At 55.0% G+C, this 20042-nt stretch overlaps 1 protein-coding gene and 1 pseudogene across 1 annotated transcript; one reads left to right on the top strand and one right to left on the bottom strand.

Moving 5' to 3' along the window:
- The first annotated feature begins 30 nt into the window (after positions 1 to 30).
- LOC113962534 lies at positions 31 to 16939 on the top strand (annotated as a pseudogene).
- A 611-nt stretch (positions 16940 to 17550) lies between these two features.
- LOC113962535 lies at positions 17551 to 18579 on the bottom strand. The gene is made up of 2 exons (XM_027673294.1): positions 18129 to 18579; positions 17551 to 17864 (listed from the first exon to the last, which is right to left on the bottom strand). The coding sequence occupies exons 1-2, from the start codon at positions 18487 to 18489 to the stop codon at positions 17551 to 17553; spliced, it is 675 nt and encodes a 224-aa protein (XP_027529095.1). The 5' UTR covers positions 18490 to 18579.
- Positions 18580 to 20042: the final 1463 nt, after the last annotated feature.

The following is a 20042-nucleotide window of genomic DNA, read 5'->3' as shown; positions in this document are numbered from 1 at the left end:
AGCCCCACATCCCAAACAGGGCTGGAGTTCTGCTCCAGGGAAACCCCGGGCACCCCCCGGCCAGGTGGGAGCCTCAAACCCCAAATTGGGCTGGAGTTCTGCTCCAGGGAAACCCCAGGCACTCTCTGGCCAAGTGGGAGCCTCACACCCCAAACAGGGCTGGAGTTCTGCTCCACACACCCCAGGGAAACCCTGGGGAAACCCAGGGCACCCCCAGGCCAGGGGGCCTCACACCCCAAACCAGGCTGGAGTTCTGCTCCAGGGAAACCCCAGGCACCCCCTGGCCAGGGGGCCTCTCATCCCAAACCGGGCTGGAGTTCTGCTCCACACACCCCAGGGAAACCCCGGGAGGGGGTCAATGGCTTCAGCTGCAGAAACAGTGGCTTAAAATACATCAGAAGTGCTCTTCTCCATTCCAGAATTCCCCTTTTCTGGTAAAAATAGATATGCAAATGCACTCCCTCGTTCCAGATTTGCCTTTTCCGTGGTTAAATTTGGGATGCAAATGTGTGAGTGCTGATGGAGATCTTTAAATAGTAACAGTTTAGCAAGCAGTGAAAGATGCTGGCTATATTTATATATGTGTTAAATACTATTAATTATTAATACTGCTTTTAAGAATAATCCTATTTATATATGTATGTCTACACAAACAGATTTATAAAAAGTATAGATCATATGTGAAAAATTACAGTTGAACAGTGAGGAACACAACCCATATTCTATATATACTTAATTACTATTGATAATTATTAATGGTTTTTATGTGGCTACACATATTTACAAATAAAGTCCAAGTGCTGCAGTCACTGTTTTTCTTTCCATTCCAGGTCAAAAAGACCGTAAAAAAACGAGTTCTGACGGTTAAAAAAGCTTCAACCAGTACCAAGTGAGTGTTGCCTTTGCATAAATTGGTGTTAATGGTAATGACTGGGAACCAAATGGACTCATATCCATTTTTGGTTTTTTTTCCTGGGTTTGAGCTTTTTAAAGCTGTTTTAATATTTGCTAATTGTCTTTAAAACTGATTATTTTTTATTCTCCTGATAGAAAAGTTCCAACCACCAGCACCAAGACCCCCAAACCCCCGACAGGTGAGACTGGGGGGAGGTTGTCTGTTGTCTTTATTAATTAATTTATTGGCTTGATTGATTTATTTTATTGTCTCACTTAGGGAGCAGCCATGATTTCTGTGGGAAATTGTGGTTTTTACAGATTTATTGATTCATTCCTCAGCATCTTTGTGGGGATGAACTGCTGGATTAGGGTTTGGGTGGTTTTTTTGGTCACATCAGTTGAATTGCTGCAGATTAAGCTGATTTTTGTGTATATATTGTACATATGTATGTATGTTATTGTATGTATAATATTCTATTTTATCGTTATATTTTATTTCTATTATATTTTATTATATAATAACTTTCCATCTTTTATGATATTATTATATTATTGCATGTATAATGTCTTTTTCTTCACAATAATATTAATATAATATTGATAAGCAATATTTGTCTCAACAATTAATTCATTATTAGCATGCATGTATAATATTGCTGTGCTATTTTATTGTAGTATGTGTACAATATTTGTTGTATGTATAACACTTTATATTGGTTTTAAGTTATATATAATCAGCATTTCTGCTGACACCTGGTTTTGGGGTATTTCTGTAGGTAAAAAGGAAAAGCTCAAGAAATCAACAGTGCCAGGAGAACGGAAGGTCAGGAAAACTCCAAGTGCTGCAGGTGAGAGGAGGGAGGAGTTTCCCTCTTCCCTGGGGAAGCAGGAGCTGCTTTTCCCTTCCCAGCACAACCATTCCAGGCTGGGAGTCCAGGGTTTCTCCCCTTTCCTGGCCTTGCCCACGAGTGGATCGTTGCACAGGCAAACACCCTCCTTGCAGGGATTGTCAGGGCTGTTTGTAGATCAGGAATAGCCAAAGAACCAGGGAATGGGTGAGTTTGGGACAAAGCTTTCCCTGGATTTTCTGTCCATGGTTAAGGAGGAGCAGGGATTTATTTTCTGGGAGGCCTCTGAGTATGTGACAGAAGATGCACAGTGCAGCTCATTCTGCTGCTGCAAGTGGATTAATTGACCTCTAGAAACAAAAACTGCCTTTTCCTGCTGGTCCCTGGCAGAACAAGCCGAGGATGGAGATGCTGAGCCCTCGGCAGAGCCCGGGGTGGGAGCTGAGGAAGCGGAGCCGTCGGATCCAAAGAGTGTCACGGGAGAGGATGGAATCCCAGAGCCTGCAGTGCCCATGGAGAGCCAGCCCAATCCCTCCCCTGTGCCAGGTAACCCCGGCTCTGTCCTGCCCTGTTCCATGGGGGATGAGCAGTTGGACATGGGGATGTTTTATGGGTTCATTTGTTTGTCAGGGAGCCCGTCCCACCCCCCTCAGGCACCAGCGCTGGATGGGCCTGAGGCTGAGAAAGCTTTAATTAAACCAGGGAAACTGCAAAGGTGTCTAAAACCTCTCTGCTCTTGGGGGCTGCCTGAGATGCTTTCCAGCCAGGACATGGAAAGGATGTGGGATTCCAGGAAATAAAATCTGGGAGAGCAGGTTCAGGGGCTGGACCAGAACCCAGGAGTTCATCGGGGTGGCTGAAGGGGCTGAAAGCCCCCAGAGGGGCTGCAGACCCCTGAGATTTCTGTATTTCAGCAGCCAGGACAGTCCTAGCAGGAGCTGTCAGTGTGATTGGACACTGGCATTGACCCCCCTGGCTCCAGGCTCTCTGTTTGCAGCTCCACCTCTCATTTAACCCCGTTGGTTCAGTCATTCCTGTTTTCCACGTGTTCTGTAACTCATCCAGAGCAGACTGGGTGTTAAACCCAGGCTCAAGTGTGGGTTAATTCTCAGTTACTGTGCCTGAGATAGTACTGATAAGGAAAGGTCAGAGAATCCTGGAATCATGGAATGGTTTGGACTGGGAGAGACCTTAAATCCCACCCAGTTCCACTCCTGCCACAGGCAGGGACACCTCCCACTACCCCAGATTGCTCCAAGCCCTGTCCAACCTGGCCTTGGGCACTTCCAGGGATCCAGGGGCAGCCACAGCTTCTCTGGGAAATTCATTCCAGTCCCTTTGCCACGCTCACAGGGAAGAATTCCTTCCCAGTATCCCACCCAAATCTCCATTTTCCCAATTTGAAGTCATTCCCCCTTGTCCTGTTCCTCCATCCCTTGTCCCCAGTCCCTCTCCAGCTCTCCTGGAGCCCCTTTAGGCACTGGAAGGGGGTCTAAGGTCTCCCTGGAGCCTTCTCTTCTCCAGGCTGGACATTCCCACCTTGGACCTGTTCTTTCTGGGAGCATTTCCATAACACTGTCTGTGTCCCACCAGTTTGTCACTGTTAAATGAGTATTTAATATTGATTTTTCACAAGGGGTAAAATGCAATGCAGGAAGTTCTTAAAGCCCTGAGGTATTTAAAGGAACCTGAAGCACTGAACTCCTCCTTCCCTGTTTTTCAGAGCCTCCAGGGACGGGCACAGCGAGCGAGGAATCAGCAGATCCAGCCAGGAAGGTCAGTGGGAGGGTGGGAATTGTAGGAACACACCTGGAGCCACTTCCAGGTGTTGCTGTAGTGTCTGAAAACGTCCAGTTTAACCCCCTTCCTGTTTATTTCTGGTGAGAACACACTCCCAGACTGGTTTGGGTGCGGAGGGACCTTAAATCCCATCTGATCCCACCTTCCATGGGCCCAGGTTGTTCCAGGTCCCATCCAGCCTGGCCTGGGACACCTCCAGGGATGGGGCAGGCCCAGCTCTGGGCAGCCAGCTGGGATTTAGGGTGGAAGGAGTGGCAGCCAAGGTGCCTTTGTGTCCTGCAGGACCTCGATGACCTGTGTGTGGTCCTGGTTTCCAACCTGCCCGACAAGGGATATTCCGTGGAGGAAGTTTCCAACCTGGCAAAGCCTTTTGGAGGCCTGAAGGATGTGCTGATTCTGTCCTCTCACAAAAAGGTATTTTAGTGGGATTTGGTGGTGTTTCTGCCTGGAGAAGCATAATGGAGTCTGTAAGGGGTGTGAATGAGGTGCAGGAGGCACCGATGGGAGATGCCTTTGAGAAATTCCAGTTTTCCTTCAAATTTTTGTTTTTTTCTCTCAGGCATACCTGGAAATCAACAGGAAAGCTGCAGATTCCATGGTGAAGTTCTACACCTGCTTCCCCATGTCCCTGGATGGGAAGCAGCTCAGCATCAGCCTGGTGCCTCAGTACCAGAGCATCAGGGATGAAGTGAGTGAGGGAACCCAGGGGAGCTCCTGCTCAGCTGGGGACACTTCCCTTCAGGGCAGGATGGTTTGAAGATGAATTTCAAACACTGTCTGGTGTTTAAAACTGCAAATTGATCCTGTTAAATGTCCTTGGGAGGCTGGTCTGGGGTGAGAGGAGCAGAGGGGGCAGGGAGGTGTTGGTTTGAGTCATAAAGCTCAAATTAATCCTTATGGGGAGTCAGTGACTCTATTTTACAGCTCAAATCTTACCTTTTCTCTTTCTTCTTTTTAAAGGAAGCCATATTTACTGCCCTGATTAAAGATTCTGACCCTCAGGTGAGTTACTCCCAACCTTTCCTCCACATACTCTCAAATGCCTTGATTTAATTGGCATTAGTGTCCTTCCTACTGAAATATTGGGAACTGAACTGTTGTCTCAGTTTCCTATTGAGTTAAATGTTTCCTGGAAGCTGGGAATGAACATACACAGCATTTCTGTACAGTGCAGGTACAGCCGAGTTAAATTTTGGTTTTATTTCTGCTGGGAAAAGCATTTCCAGGCTGTTCCTGCTGGAGGGTCAATCCTTGGGGATGGAGGGTCAATCCCTGGGAATGTTGGCACAGGAGCCCCAGGAGTGACTCCAAGAACAGCAGTGACAGAAGGATTTGGTTAAAGCCAGCAATAAACCACTTCCCAAGGAACCCCAAAGGCTTGAATTTCCCACTGGGAATGTTCCTGGGGAGATCTGCTCCCTCCTTATGGTTCTCCTGGGTACAAACAAAACTGCTCCAGTTTGTTGGGAATCAGTGTTTGCAAAACAGACCCAACTTCCAAATATAAAAGGTCAGACTTATTTGGGATTTCAGGAGTCTGCTGGTGCCTTTATGTCCCTTTGATCCTCCCAAAATCCTGGGATTTATTGGATGTTTCTGGGCCCTGCCTGGGAAATGAGGTGTCTCTGAGGCTCTTTTGCCCCATAAAGTGTCTGCCAAGGTTAAAGCAGCTTTTGCCATCCCTTTTTTTTTTTTTAGGTAAACACTGAATCCATCCACAACCAGTTTGTGCACCTTGGGAATTTGCCAGATGATGGATACAGGGAGCTGGAAGTGGTTTGTGTGGGGCTTCGCTTCGGGAAGGTCGACCATTACGTTGTGCTGAAGAATAAAAACAAGGTAAGCACATTAAATAAATTCTGCAAAGTGCCTTTTGGGGACGGGAAAAAAAGTAGGGTTTTCGTGGGGGAAACCTGGGAAAAAACTGAATTTCTGAGGAGGAGTGAAAATTCAGCCAGAATTGCTGAAACTTTCGTTTTGGGACATTTCGAAGGCAGTGACTCACTCTGCTCTTTTATTTAGTTTTCATATTTTCATTTGTAAATCTAAAAAATCTAAAAATCCACCCAAAACCTGAGGTGTTTTCAGCTTCAGGGCACGGGTTGGAACTTTTTAAAGGTGACTCACAAACCCCTCTGTGCTCTGTTCCCCTCAGGCCATCCTGCAGCTGGACACCCCCAGGTCAGCACGGTCCATGCACAGCTTCCTGCAGCAGTACCCCTACAGCATGGGGGAGCACACCCTCAGCTGCTCCCTGTCCCCACGGGGGGACCCTGCCCAGGTAACTCCTGCTCTGCCCTCCCTGGGGCTCTGGGATGGAATCCTGGAGTGCTTTGGGTGGGAAGGGGCCTTAAAACCCATCCAGTGCCACCCCCTGCCCTGGGCAGGGACACCTTCCACCAGCCCAGGTTGCTCCAGCCTGGCCTTGGACACTCCCAGGGATCCAGGGGCAGCCACAGCTTCTCTGGGAATTCCATCCCAACCCCTCCCCACCCTCACAGCCAACAATTCCTTCCCAATATCCCACCCAAATTTCCTCTTTTCCAGTTTGAAGCCATTCTCCTTGTCCTGTCCTCCCTGCCTTGTCCCCAGTCCCTCTCCAGCTCTCCTGGAGCCCCTTCAGGCCCTGCAAGGGGCTCTCAGCTCTCCCTGGAGCCTTCTCTTCTCCAGGGGAACCCCCCCAGCTCTCCCAGCCTGGCTCCCCAGGAGGCAGTAGGTGATTATCCATGTGAATTCCTTTCCTGGAGCTCTCATTCCCCAGGTGTTGCTGTTCCCTCTCAGTGCCATGCCTTTGGGATCCCATTCCCACACCAGGATGTGCTGGAGGCTCTGGTTTTTCCCTTCACTCTTATTCACAGGAGAAAGTTCCAAATGCCAACAAGGGCATCCATCCTTTCCTTCCACAGGGAGGGAAAACAGGCCCCAGCTGCCTTCCCAGCTCTTCCCATCCTGTCCTGACCCCTCATCCGTGGTGGAAGTGCTGCAGTTCCCTCTTTGTGAGCAATTAATTAGCCTAAATTCAGGATAATCCCACTTTTCCCCTCCCTCCTTTTTCCACATCTTTAATTACCTGAACTTTGTAGCTGAGGAAAATTAACAAATCCTTAACAAACTTTTACTCAAGTCTAATAATTGTAAGGAATAAGCTCCCTTAGCACTGAAAAATAAGGAAAAGACCCTTCCCTTTAGTCCTCCCAATGAGGAATATCCACCAGAGTGATTCAAATCCGCTTTTCCAGCTGCTCCCTGTGTCTGGAGGGACAGAAGAACATCCCTTTGTCCCTGGGAATGTTTCATCTGAAGTCAGTGCCAACAAAGAAGGGCACTCCCACACTGTTTTCCAGACATTTCTTCCCAGCTGCACATTTTGGGGCACTCTAGAGCTCATTTAGGGGGAGAGCAGCCATGGAAGTGCTGCTCCATCCCTTTAGAGTCGGATTTCTGGGATTTGCTGATAGTGTCTGAATTTAGTAGTGCTGAAATGCCAGAAATAGGGAGGAAGTCTTGGAGCAGGGAGGAGGATGTGCCACTGGAGCACATTCCATGCTGGCAGTGCCCCTGTCACAGCTTTTGCCCAAATGTCACAGCCTGTGCTTTGGGGTTAAACTCAGGGCTCCATTTTTATCTGTAGCTGAGGGGGAGACAAAAATGCCTGAGAAGAGGGAAAACTGATTTTTTCCCAGCTGTTTTCCTTCGCTGCATTTGGAGTCTGTTCCCTCTTGTCCATCTTCTCCATTCCCTGCCAAAGTCTGGGACCCAAAGGAACATGGAGTTAATTCCTCTGGAAACCTTTCAGTCAGATTCTGGAGGAAAAACCAAATAGGTTTTAATTCCTTAGAACATGCTCTTGTTACTTTGAGCACTTATCTCTGGGATAAACGTTTACAGGAAACTGAAGGCCTTGGAATCACATCCATAAGTAAAAGTGAATTCTGCTGTTCCCAATCCTGATTGTCTGCAGGGAGTTTGGGAAGTGCCTTTGGAAAGGAGATGGAGATCTCAGATTAAAGGGTTTCTTGATTGTGGTGCCTTTTTCAGGAGACCTTGTTTCATTTAACAGCCAATCCAGGAGTTCATTCTGTGGGAACACCCAGTCATCCTGCAGGGAATGGCTGGATTTAAGGGATAGGGACTGGCCTGGGGGTCTTGTAGGTACTTGCTCAACTTGGGGTGTAATTTGTTGTTAGAGAAGGCTGTTTGCTTAATAATATTAATAATATCAGTAATAAAAAGGAAGAGAAGGGGAAGAAGGAGGAAGAGAAGGGGAAGAAGGAGGAAGAGAAGGGGAAGAAGGAGGAGAAGAAAGAGGAGAAAGAAGAAGGAGGAGAAGAAAGGGGAGAAATAAGAAGGAGGAGAAGAAAGGGGAGAAGGAGAAGAAGGGGGAAAAGGAGGAGGAGAAGGGGAAGGAGGAGAAGCAGAAGAAGGGGAAGAAGGAGAAGGAGAAGAAGAAAAGGAGAAGAACCTGTTCCCCCTGAACTCTGCAGCCCTTCACATCCTCACAGTCCAGGAAAGAGGGTGCTGTGTGGGAAGAGGACTGTTGAACATCCCTCTCCTCCAGGTCTATCCCAGCCCCAAAGCCAGTTCTGCTCCCAGCCCTGAAGGGACACAAACCCTCAGTGTTCTGTCTGCAGAGTGCTGGGACATCCCCTGCAGGGCCAGCTCAGGACATCCCTGCTCTGGGCTCTAGAACAGTTCCCTGGTGCCCGAGTTTGGGGTGGTGGGCTCTGGAATGCTGGAGATGGGCTCTGGGATGCTGGAGATGGGCTCTGGAATGCTGGAGCCTCTGGAAGTGCTGGACACTGACCCTGGGTTTTGCCTTTCAGGCTGAGGCTGGGAAGAGAGACCCGAAGAGAGAGGAGGGGAGCAGAGCAAGGTATGGCCTGCAAGGGTTGGGGGGTTGTGTCTCCCTTTCCTTGGAATGCCCTGTCCATGATCTGGGGGGGTGCTGAGCCTCTCTCCAGCCCAGCTCCAGGGAAAATCCTGCTGGGAGCTGCCCCAGCCGTGTCCTGCTGCTCCTCCCTCCGTGTGCTCTGTGTGTCCCCACAGAGCCAGAGTGTTTGGGATTTCATTCCAAACCCATGGAAAACAGGAGCAAATCCTCTTTTATCACTGTTTTACTGCTCTGGCCAGGGTTTTACCCCCGGGCCTGGCAGGTGTGTCTGGCTCCACGTGTTAAAAACAGAATTTGGGGGGATTTAACCCCCGAGGGTTTCTGTCATCCTGCAGCTCCTCCCTCTGTCACAGCCCCTGGCTCTGTTCTTTCTGTTTCCAAATGCTAAAAATGCACTGAAACTTCCTTGTTTAACTTATTAACGTGAACTTCACGCTGTGATCCAGGTCCTGAAGTGATTTATAGAAATGTTTGTCTGCTCTAGAACGCCAGGACCCAGAAATGGGGTTGGTTTGTGCCATTTCAAGCTGTTCTATGGATGCTGGTTGTAGTAAACTTTCTATTTGTGGAGTAACTGTTTGTTGGTTGTAGTTCTGATCATGATTTGTTTTATAAATGGATAGAGCATTATAAGTTTTTGTTAACAAATATGACTTAAATCACTTTCTGTCACTCAAATCCGTATTTCTGGAGAAGTTTTGTTGTTAAAAACCCCCCAAAAGTGTGTGATGATGGTCCTAAATTCCAAATCATGCCATTATAACTCTCTCTCTATATATACACTGCTCTATATTTTTGGACATTATTCCTTTCAGAAGTCAGGTTGTCATTCCTTATTCCGTGAAACTCCTCCATTTTGGGAACATTCAGCTCCCAAACCATCTCTTCCTCACAGCTTTGCAGCCAGACAGGGAACCTTTTTGGTTCCAGCCAGGTGGGCTTTAACTAGTGCAGTGAATTCCTGATGATCAGGTGACTCTTCCATGAATCCCAGCCCCTGCTGTGGCTGCAGAACACGTGGAAAGCTGCCACATCCCCCTACAAATTCCCTACTCCACACGTTCTCCTTGGCTTCTCCCTCTGAGCCTTTGGGACTCCCTTTCTTTAGTTCATTTCATAAGAAGCAGAAAACATCTTAAATATTATTATAGACCCAAAGCCCTTCCCTGTGTTTCTGGAGAGGGAGGGATTAGTGAAATTCGGGGAGCAGAAGGGGCTGAAGAACCTCTGGAAGTTCCCCTGAGCTGGGAATTCCTCCTGCTTGGGCTGAGCACTGATGTGCTTTCCTGGCTGCCTTTGTTTGGGATTTGTTGTCCTGGGCTAGGATAGCTGGGGGTTCTTACCCAGGCTGTGACTCCTGGCTCATCCCACTGCTCCCTGTATCCTGGTTTTCCAGGTATGGAGCAGGACGTGGCCCAGGCTCTGTGCTGGCACTGCTGGGGCAGGGGCTGGGCTCACCCCTCACACCCCCGGGCAGGCAGTGCCTGGCAGGTGATCCCAGTGCTCCTGGATGCTTCCTGGGGGTCCCTCCTCTCCCTCTGCCCATCCCTCTCTGCCTCTCAGCCTGCTCTGAGCCCACGGGTGGGTTTTGGGGCCCCCCAGGGCACTGGGAAGGCCCAGGGTGGGTGTTGGCACCACAGGGTGTTGGCTCCCCTCAGGATTTGGGGAGCAATGCCCCACTGGAGTTGTGATAATCCAGCTGTGCTCAGTGTGTCATCCTTGTTCCCAGGCACTGCTCCATTCTCTCCCAGCAGTGCCCCAGCAGAGGCTGGCAGGGCAGGGCAGGGCAGGGCAGGGCAGAGCTGGAGCTTTGTTTAATTCAAGTCTGACCCTGGGCCTGGATCTGCACTTTGGGCCCTGACGGCCCCAGGTCGTGCCCTGCTCCACAGGCAGGGGAGACTTCAGCAAATCCCCGTGGAAGATGCTCAGACAGAGGAGGAGAATCCATGGACACAAACAGGAATGTTTCATTGCTGTCAGAATCCCTTCTGTGTCCTGGCTGAGGGGGCCAAGCCCGTGGAGAGCAGAGGAGGGACTGAGGGCAGGAGTGTCCCCAGCCCTGCTGCCCCTGGTGACAGGCAGGGCTGTTCCATATCCAGTGTTACACTGGTGCTGGGAAGGGCCTGGGAGCAGAATTCCCATCCCCTCTCCTCTGTCCATACATTTTGTCTCCATACCCTCCCTTGGAGCTGGTGTTTGCACCATAGGAAAGGATTTTCCTGTTCTTAAGGAGTCTTCCTCTTCTTACTGAATCTTCCTGTTGCTCTGTGTTTGTCTCTTCGTCTCCTTATCCCTCACCTTGGCCACGTCCAGGCTGAACCCTTCCCTGAGCTGAGTCCATTCTATCCAGCTCCATCCTTGCTGGGGGGGTCTGGCTGAGCTGGGAGGTGCTGGATGCTCCTCTGCTGGAGCTCTGTGGGATAACAGGCACAGGCACCTCTAACTCCAGTGTCTCCCAAGATCCCCGGGGGGGATTCTTTCCTTCAGAGAACACAAGAGTTCTCTGAGGAGCTCCATGCTCTGTGTTGGCACCTGGGGCTGTGTCACCCTGGAGCTGGCAGTGGGTTATCCAGGGAAAGCAGAGCCCAAGGGAACCTCTGTGCCTCTTGTGGTGGTTTAAACCCAGAGCAACCCCTCCCTTCCCAAAAACTGAGCCCAGACCCAAACCTGCTGCTCCTGGCAGAGCTCTCTGGGCTGCTGACTGCCCCGTCTGGAGACAGAGCCAAGCTGCCAATTCCTTAATCCAGAGGCACTGAAGCTTTGTTTTCATTGTGCATTCGCTTTCCCGCTCCGGGATGTGAATTTTGGGGGGGCCCTGTGAGCCCTGAGGTCCCGGGGCACTCCTGGAACGGGGCCTGCCCTGGAGGTGCTGAGGTGAGTTCCCAGCACCATCACATTCCTCCCCTCGTGCTTGGCAGCCCCAGCCCACATTCCCAGTGCGGCAGGAAAGGCCCCGCCGGGAGCTTTCTGTGACTGTAGGATTCTCAACATGGTTTGATTTCTTCTGTTTCTTTTAAATGCATTTAGCGCTGGCTCGAAAAAATCTCCCGAGGGGTCAGGAGTGGTGCCAAGAGCAGCTGCTGATCCGCCAGGAGAGCCCAGGGGGGCAAGGAGAGGAGCCAATCCCACCTCCAGTGGCACGGAGGAGATTCCAGCGGGACAGACGGAGCCCCCCGAGCCCCAGCCGGGAGGAGCAGCGAGGGAATCACCTGGAAGCCTGGCCCGGACGGCTGCGGAGGACGTGGATCCTGGGATTGGTGTTCCCATGAAACCTGCTGGCACCAAAGCACCCGGAGAGAGGTCGGAGGAGAAGCCGCTGCCGCCTTCCAGCGTGGGGACGGAAGAGGCTCCCAAAGCTCCTCCTGAGCCAAAGCTGCCGGAGAAGGGAAGCAAAGAGGGGGATGAAGAGTCGCCTGCCCCTGCCGTGGAAGCACTGGGATCATCCAGCAGGGCTGAGGGGGATCCAGGGGGTCGTGGGGTGACCCCAGCAGGCGGGGAGCCAGCAGGGACCAGCCCTGGAGCAGTGGCTGAGGGGGCTCCCATGGACACGGTGTCACCTGCTGTCACCCAGCCAGCCAGTGAACTGGGTGCTCCCAGGAAAAGCCCCGTTCCTGAGGCTGGGAAAAGCAACCCTGAAACGTCCGGAGCTCCGGTGGCCGAGAGGAAACCTGCCCCTAAAAGCAGGGAGGCCCCAGGGAAGAGACTGGACGTGGCTGGAGCAGAGGAGGGTGTGCTCAGAGCTGGGCACGCTGCGGAGGAGAACCCCGGGAAGCTCTTGGGCAAGGCTGGGGCAGAGCTGGAGAAGCAGCTTGGAAAAGCAGCGGCCAAGGCTGGGGCTGCTCTGGAAGATGCTCCGGGTGCCATCGGCGGGAGCAACGCGGGAAGTTTGGTCAAAAGCCACCAAAACAAAGGGACGGGAGCGGCAAACCCCGACAGGAGCCACCTGGGAGCTCCACTGAACCCCTTTTTGTCCCTCAAGGACCCCGCCGTGGGTAAAACCCTCCTGAGGGCAGTGGTGTCCATCCCGGATATCTTCAAGGCCAGGGCCCCAGCCAAGAGCAGCGAGCCCTCCCCGGGCAAAGGGGGGGAGCAGAACCCCCCCAGAGCCGAGGGCCAGGCGGGGGGGGGACAAGAAAACCCCCTCCAAAGCAGCCCAGCCCGCAGCAGGGAGCGCCCAGGGCAGAGGGAGCGGCAGCTCCACAGTGGACGGACAGGGAGGCAGTGGGAGGAGCTCATCCCAGCAGGAGAAGGACTCCCAGGTGGAATCTAGGGCTGGTTCAAAACAGAGCCAAGAGGGAGAGAGTGGAACCCCCGGCACGGAGGAGGACCCCGGCAGCACTCAGGTGAGAGGGCAGGAAGGTCCCCGTGCCGGCACTGACTCCGGGCTGCTCCCAGCCTGGGACAGGGGCTCCGTGTTCCCCTTCCCTTTCCAATAAATCCACACGAGCTGATGGCAGCCAGTTCCTTTTATCTGCAACACAAGGGTGGAACTGGTGGGAAAATCCTGCGGAGCTGCTCTGGAAGTGAGTCGTGGTCGTGTCCTAACTGTGTGTCCTCGGAGCAGTTCCGGATGGGAGCTGAGCCGTGTGTCCACCAGGGAGCTGGGATTTGCTGTGCCCAGTCCTGCCCAGGCTCTGGGCACCGGGAAGAGGCTCCTGAGGTGTCACCCGTGGTCAGTGGCTGGTCCCTGGAGCGGGAGCAGCCCTGGGGACATCCCAGAGCAGCTCCTCAGGGCCGGGAAGAGCCGTGTCTGGTGGTGGGTTTGGTCTCCTGGGAGCGGGGCAGGGGCTGACCCCGTTCCATGGGAATTCCACTCTCGTTTTGCAGGGTCCTGGTGGGGACAGGACCAGTGGTGCTGGCGGCAGTGGGAAGCAGAAGGAGGTAAGGATGGAACCATGGGGGGATTGAAGGTGCAGAGGGTGTTGGAAAAGTGGGGGTTTGATGTTCCAGGCCAGGCTGGACAGGGCTTGGAGCAACCTGAGCTGGGGGAAGGTTTCCCTACCCATGGACAGGGGGTGGCTCTGGGTGGGATTTCAGGTCTTTTCCAACCCAAACCATTCCCTGGTTCCTTGACCCCAGGCCTGGGTGCTGCTCTCAGGAATCCTTCCCCACCTCCCACGCAGTGGGATCACCAAGTCCCTGCCCTTCCTGCACCCAGCGTTGGTGCCGTGGGCTCTGGGATGCTGGAATTGCTTTGGGATCTTCCCACGTGCTGGGTTTCCCCCCAGATCTCTCGGTCACTGTTCCCAGGAGCCGGGACCGCCAGGAAGCCCCAGCTGGGATCAGATGCCATGAAATCCATGCCAGGGAACCATCTGGCCCTAAAGCACCACCCAAAGCTGCCCCAGACCTCTGTTCCCGTGGTGTCCAATCCCTTTGCCAAAGGCAGCCAACGCTGCCAGGCTGCTCTTCCCACCCCGGGCAGTGTGGGATGCTGTCAATTGATCCACTGGGATTTTGCAAAGTGCTTTGGTTTCCTGAATTAAATCCGAGTGAAATTAAATGGATTAGCACAAGACTCCTGCCCCGTGGGACTGAAGGCCTGGGCAGTTTTCCCTGCCCTCAAATGAAGTTGGTTTTTCCCCCTGCAGGCAGGCTGGGGGTGTTTCTCCCGAGGCTGTGGGTGGGGGTGAAGTCGAGTGTTATATTCCCACTTTGACACTTCCCAGGAGGAAGAGCTGTTCCCCTTCAACCTGGACGAGTTTGTCACCGTGGACGAGGTGGTGGAGGAAGTGGAGTCTCCGGTTGTGCCGCGGCGAAACCCCCCCAGGGGCAAGAGGAAAGAGGGAGCCAAGCCCGGCCCGTCGGAGCCCCCGTCCAAGAGGAGGAAAGGGAAGAGCTCCGGGGGGGCGGCCAAGGGGGAGCCCTCCTTTGTCACCCTGGACGAGATCGGGGAGGAGGAGGACGCCCCTGCCCCTCTGGGGGACCCCCAGGGGCTGCTGGTGGTGGACGAGGTGCTGGAGGAGGAGGAGCTGTCGGAGGCGGTGAAGGACCCGCAGGCCCTGCTCACCCTGGACGAGATCTCGGAGCAGGAGGAGCCGGGAGCCCACAGGGACCTGCCCCAGGCCGAGTTCAAGGAGCGGGACCTGAAGGCCGAGCCCCTGGTGACGGTGGATGAGATCGGGGAGGTGGAGGAGCTGCCCCTGAACGAGCCCACGGAGCTGGGTGGTGAGGAGGGCAAGGGCAGTGCCGGGGACTTTGCGGCCTCCTCGCAGGTGCCCGACGACCCCACGGCCCTGGTGACCGTGGATGAGATCCAGGAGGACAACGAGGACAACCCCCTGGTGACCCTGGACGAGGTGAACGAGGAGGAGGACGATTTCCTGGCGGATTTCAACCACCTCAAGGAGGAGCTGAACTTCGTCACGGTCGACGAAGTGGGGGACGAGGAGGAGGAGGAGGAAAACGCTTCCCCGGGGAAGAATCCACACAAGGATGAGGATGAGGAGGACATCGTTGCTGTGGCAGGACCAGAAGAAGAGGAAATCGCTGCCGGTGCAGGACCAGAGGAGGAGGACATTGTTGCTGTTGCAGGACCAGAAGAAATAGGAATTTTGGGGGATCCGAATCCAGAAGAGGAAATCTCTGGAATCTCCAAGCCAAAAGGTGAGGGACCTCAAGACCGGGTTGGACAGGGCTTGGAGCCCCCTGGGCTGGTGGGAGGTGTCCCTGCCCATGGCAGGGGTGGGATCGATGGGCTTTGGGTCCCTTCCAGCCCAAACCATTCCAGGATTCCCTCCCATTCCGACGTGCGTTTCTGTCTCCAGCAGCTCAGCTGGGATCAGGAGGGGCAGAACCAGAGTCCAGGCAGAAGAAAGCGACTGTTCTGAGTGTCCCCAAGGCACAGAGCACTCCCAAAGGTAAATCCAGAGGAACCACCCCAAACTCTCCAGGCTTTCCTGTCTGTTTAAAACTCCTTCCATGTCCTACAACCACACTGAACCTCAGAGTCAGGGCCCAGAATCCATGATTTTTTTTCTTTGCTCCTCCAAATCCATGTTTAACCAGTTGAAAGCTCAACATGGAAAGTACTTTTTTCCTAAGATTTACAAAGACAGGCAAATTTATTGATGGTCAGCACAGGGCAGTGGGATTCCCATCCTGGGACGAATTTTATTCCCAACTTTCCATGCCGAGGAAGGAGGGAACTGCTGACACAGCTTTGAAATGGGGGTGTAGAGATGTATTTCCTTTTTTTTTTTTTTATAAGATCCTCCTTTAAATTCCTTTTCCATAAAACTACTGAGAACACTGGAGCTGGAAAAGGAGTTGCTGGGAGGGAACATCTGGCTCCTGGTCTGATGGCTTGGGGGACATTCCCTGGAAGGATGGGGCTGGTGGGACACTGCAGAGCCACACCTGGCCCAGGAGTTGGAGATGAAACACTTCAAAGGCCAAAAGGAAGTTGCAGGGACCCTCAGATCCAAAAAATTCCCAGAAATTGCTGTGGTTATTTCCCATGGAAACGATGTGTGGATTGAAACAGGGACTGGCTCGAGTGAGAACCCGGGTTTTTTGAAGGCTGAAACCCTGTGATTTCCACCCAGGACCCCCAAACTGGCCGGGTTTGGGGAGGGAGTGTGGGGTTGGGGTGTCTCTGGAGCTGCGTGTGGTGACTGTCGTGTGCTGCTCCCTCAGCCCTGGACATCCTGGTGCCCAAGGCCGGGTTCTTCTGCCAGATCTGCTCCCTGTTCTACGCCGATGAACCCTCCATGATCCAGCACTGCCGGACCCCCCTGCACCGGCACAACATGGAGGTACCTGGGAACAGCCCCAAATCCCAGGCTCTGGGGGGCTCCGGGGAACAGGGAGCAGCCCCAAACCCGGGGCTCTGGGGGGCTCCTGGTCACCCCTCAGGGCTTTGGGAACAGGGAACAGCCTCAAATCTGGGGCTCTGGGGGGCTTCTGGTCACCCCTGGGGGCTTTGGGAATGCACAGCCCGTGGGAATGTGGGATGTTTTCTGTTCCATGCCCAGGTGTCATTGTGGGGAACCCTGATCCCTGAGCTTTGGCCACATTCCCCTCAGGAGCTTCCCGAGCTGTTGGCTTGGGAACCAGACTGGGGTGTTTTGGGGCAGATCCCCCCCAAGCAGAGGGAGGAGCCAGCTGAGCTGGAGCCCAGGTGTTCTGACACCTGCCCTGCCTTTGGAGCGTGATCCTGGGATATCCTGGGATATCCTGGGATGTCCCTGCAGCGCCTTCTCCCCTTGTTCCCACAGAAATTCATGGCCAAGCAGCAGGATAACGACGGGGAAGAGCCGAGCTCCAGGTGATGGAGGACAGAGGGACCCCCGGTGCCCGACGCTTCGGGGGCACCCAGTGCTGTGTGTTTGGGGTCCAGTTGTCGTTCGGGGTCGGGAAGGAGCGTCTGTGGTGTGGGAATGGGAGCTGGGAGGAGACCCCGGAGCTGCTGGGCTGGATTTGTGTCTCCAGTCACCCGGCGTGGGACAGACTGGTCCCAGTGCCCGCAGGAAATAAATGTTCTCACTGTATAGTTACCCCAGGGTTGTGTTTGGGGTCATTCCTCGGGGTTTGGTGACTCTGGGTCACGCTGGAGAATCCAGGGGATCGATGGAGCAACTCCAGTGGGGAGCTGGGGAAGGGGCTGGAGCAGCTGAGGGAGCTGGGGGGGCTCAACCTGGAGAAAAGGAGGCTCAGGGGGGACCTTCTGGCTCTGCAACCCCCTGACAGGAGGGGGGAGCCGGGAGGGGGGTCGGGCTCTGCTCCCAGGGAACAAGGGACAGGAGGAGAGGGAACAGGGAAAATTCCTCTTGGAAAGGGCTGTCCCCCAGGGCAGGAGGGAGTCCCCATTCCGGGGGGATTTAACAGCCCTGTGGATGTGGCACTTGGGGACATGGTCAGGGGTGGCCTTGGCAGTGCTGGGGGACAGTTGGATTCGATGGTCTCAGAGGGCTTTTCCAACCCAAACAATTCCATGATTTGCTGATTCCAGGAGTCCCTGCCCTGCTGCCCGGCCATGAGCCTCCCCCTGCCCCAGCCCCGTGTTCTGGGGTGACATTCCCAGCTCAGGGACCCCTCCGGAGCTCTCAGCCCCTCCCCTGGACTGTTAACAGCCAGTGGAGCAGCAGCAGGAATTCCTTGGATTCCTGTAATTTATTTCCTGGTGGCTGGGAGGGATCTTTGTGTGCACTGACCTCCCCCTGGCACCACTCCTGGGGTCTCTTGGCTTGTCCTTGGCACAGCTCTGGCTGTCTCTTGGTGTCTCTTGGCTCTCCCTTGGCACAGCTCTTGGTCAATGAAGTCTTCCATCTGGGACATCTCCTGGTTGATTAATTCTTCCCACTGGGACAGTTCTTTGTACCCACTGACCTGCCCTTGGCACAGCTCCTGGTGTCTCTTGGCTTTCCCTTGGCACAGCTGTTGGTCAATGTATTCTTCCATCTGGGACATCTCCTGGTTGATTAATTCTTCCCATTGGGACAAACTTCTGTACCCACTGACCCTCCCTTGGCACAGCTCTGGGTCTCTCTCAACTTCCTGTTGGCCCCACTTTTGGTGTGTCCTGGCTTTCCCTTGGCCCAGCCCTTGCTCCGTGTGCTCTTCCCAGTGGGACATCCCTTGGTTGATGAGAGATTCCCACTGGGGAAGATCTTTGTGTCCATTGACTTCCCTGTGGCACAGCCCTTGGGATCTGTTCACTTGCCCTTGGCACAACTCTTGGCCAGTGTAACCTTCCCACTGGGACAGTTCTTTGTGTCCATTGCCCTGCCCTTGGCACAGTTCCTGGTGTCTCCTGGCTTTCCTTGGGCAGGGCTGCTGCTCAATGAATTCTTCCATCTGGGACATCTCCCGGTCGATTAGTTCTGACCACTGGGACAGATCTTTGTATCCGTTGGCTTTCCCCTGGCACAGCCCTTGGGACAGCAGTGGGGCTCTGCCACGTTCCCCCTGGCACAGCTCCCGGGGGCTGCAGGCTCCCCACTCCTCCTCCTCCTCCTCCTCCACTGTCCCCCATCCCTCCTGGAACCAGGGGCTTGGCATTCCCTGGGCTGGATTGGAGTTGGGCTCTGCCTTCCCCGTGGGCATCTCCATCCTCCTGTGCCACAGAGGGGCCCTGGAGCTGCTGCCTCGGCAGGGAGGGGCTCTCCTGGGAGTGGCACCCGGGGCTCTGTGCCCTCGAACCCCCCAGAGTTACAGTGGCCCCCAAGTCACAAAGGGACATCCCGGCACCCCAACGGCCATGGAACCACCTGGAACCTTCTGGAACCAGCCTGGGGCACCCCTGGAGCTGCAGCCCCAGACCCCTGTGAGGGTTTGGCCCCTGCTCCAGGGGGTGCAGAGGGACTCATTCCCCACCTTTGCAGGGGGGTTTGTCCCCCACGTGTGCAGGTGACAGGGAGTGAGGGGGGCAGGTGACACCGCAGAAGGAGGGGGATACCCAGGGGGACCTGGGTACACTCACAAGTGGCACCACAAGCAGCTCCCGAGGTTTACCCGGTGCTGCAGCCGGGTGGGGCAATCCCAGGCAGAGCCCGGGCTGGCATTGGGAGCATCCCTGCGGGAAGGACCTGGGAGTTCTCATCCAGTGCCGCTGCCACGCCAGGGCCCGTCCCAGAGCACCAGCACGGGGGTGGGGGGTGGGTTTGGCCCCGCTGCCGCCCCCCCTCTGCCCGGGGGGTGCTGGGGGGGCCGGGGCAGCATCCAGCGGGATTCCTGCCAGGACACTCCGCGGCGCCTTTAAGGCATCTGGGCAGCGGGATCTGGCAGCGCTGGGGGCCGGGACGCAGCCGCCGACCCCCTGCCAACGGCACCAGGAAATTCCTGACAGCCCGGGAAGTGCTGAGCGGGCAGAATCGCAGCGCCGGGCTCTGTGCCTTGGCCCCCGGAGCCGGGAACGGGGCCAGGAGCGGGCGGAGAGGGGCCGGGACTGCTGCAAACCTCGAAAGCCCCATCACGTGGGGGCTGAGTCACGGCCGCCCCTCCTGGGCCCTTTCCAGAGCCCCGGCAGGATGCGGGAGATGCCTCGGGCCAGAAGAACAAAAGCCTTCCCAGCATCCAGCCCCGGGAGACAGGCAGGGAACGGCTCCGTCCTGTGTGCCGGGCGTGTCCCGGCCCCGCGCCAGCCCCGTCCCTGCTCCCGGCCCGGGCAAGGAACATCCCTGGGTCCGGGGGGGGACCCATCCCAGAGGAGCATCTCTGGGGGATGCAGATCCAAAGGACCCCATCCCGCAGGGGAACCACCGGGTGTTGTGGGACCGAAGGACCCGTCCCGTGGGATCACCCCCGGCTGACACAGGGCTGGAGGACCCCGGCCCGCCGCCCCCTCGGCCGAGCGGGGCTCCGGGACAGCCCCCGCGGATGCGGCAGAGGGAGCAGGGCCGGGGTGGGCGCGGGGCCAGCGCTGCCCCCCTGCCCTGCCCGGAGCTGCCCCGCTCCCTCCCCCCTCCGCGGCTCCACAAAATCCCCATAAAAGAAGGAAAAGTCAAGCCAGGAAAAAGTTTCTTCAGGACGGAAAATGAGCTCCTCTGAGCCCGGCGGCAGCTCGGGGGACCCCGCACAGGGTGGGGGGAGAGGCAGGACCCGGACCCCTTCCCCGGCAGCCCGGCCCGCGGCCCCCGCTCCCACCCGGGGCACTGCGGGGCTCC

Source organism: Neopelma chrysocephalum, unplaced genomic scaffold, assembly GCF_003984885.1.
Source record: "Neopelma chrysocephalum unplaced genomic scaffold, ASM398488v2 Primary Assembly neopelma1_182467, whole genome shotgun sequence".
NCBI classification, from domain to species: Eukaryota; Metazoa; Chordata; class Aves; order Passeriformes; family Pipridae; genus Neopelma; species Neopelma chrysocephalum.
Note: the sequence above shows the minus strand (reverse complement) of the source record. Positions and strands in the feature narration are given on the sequence as shown.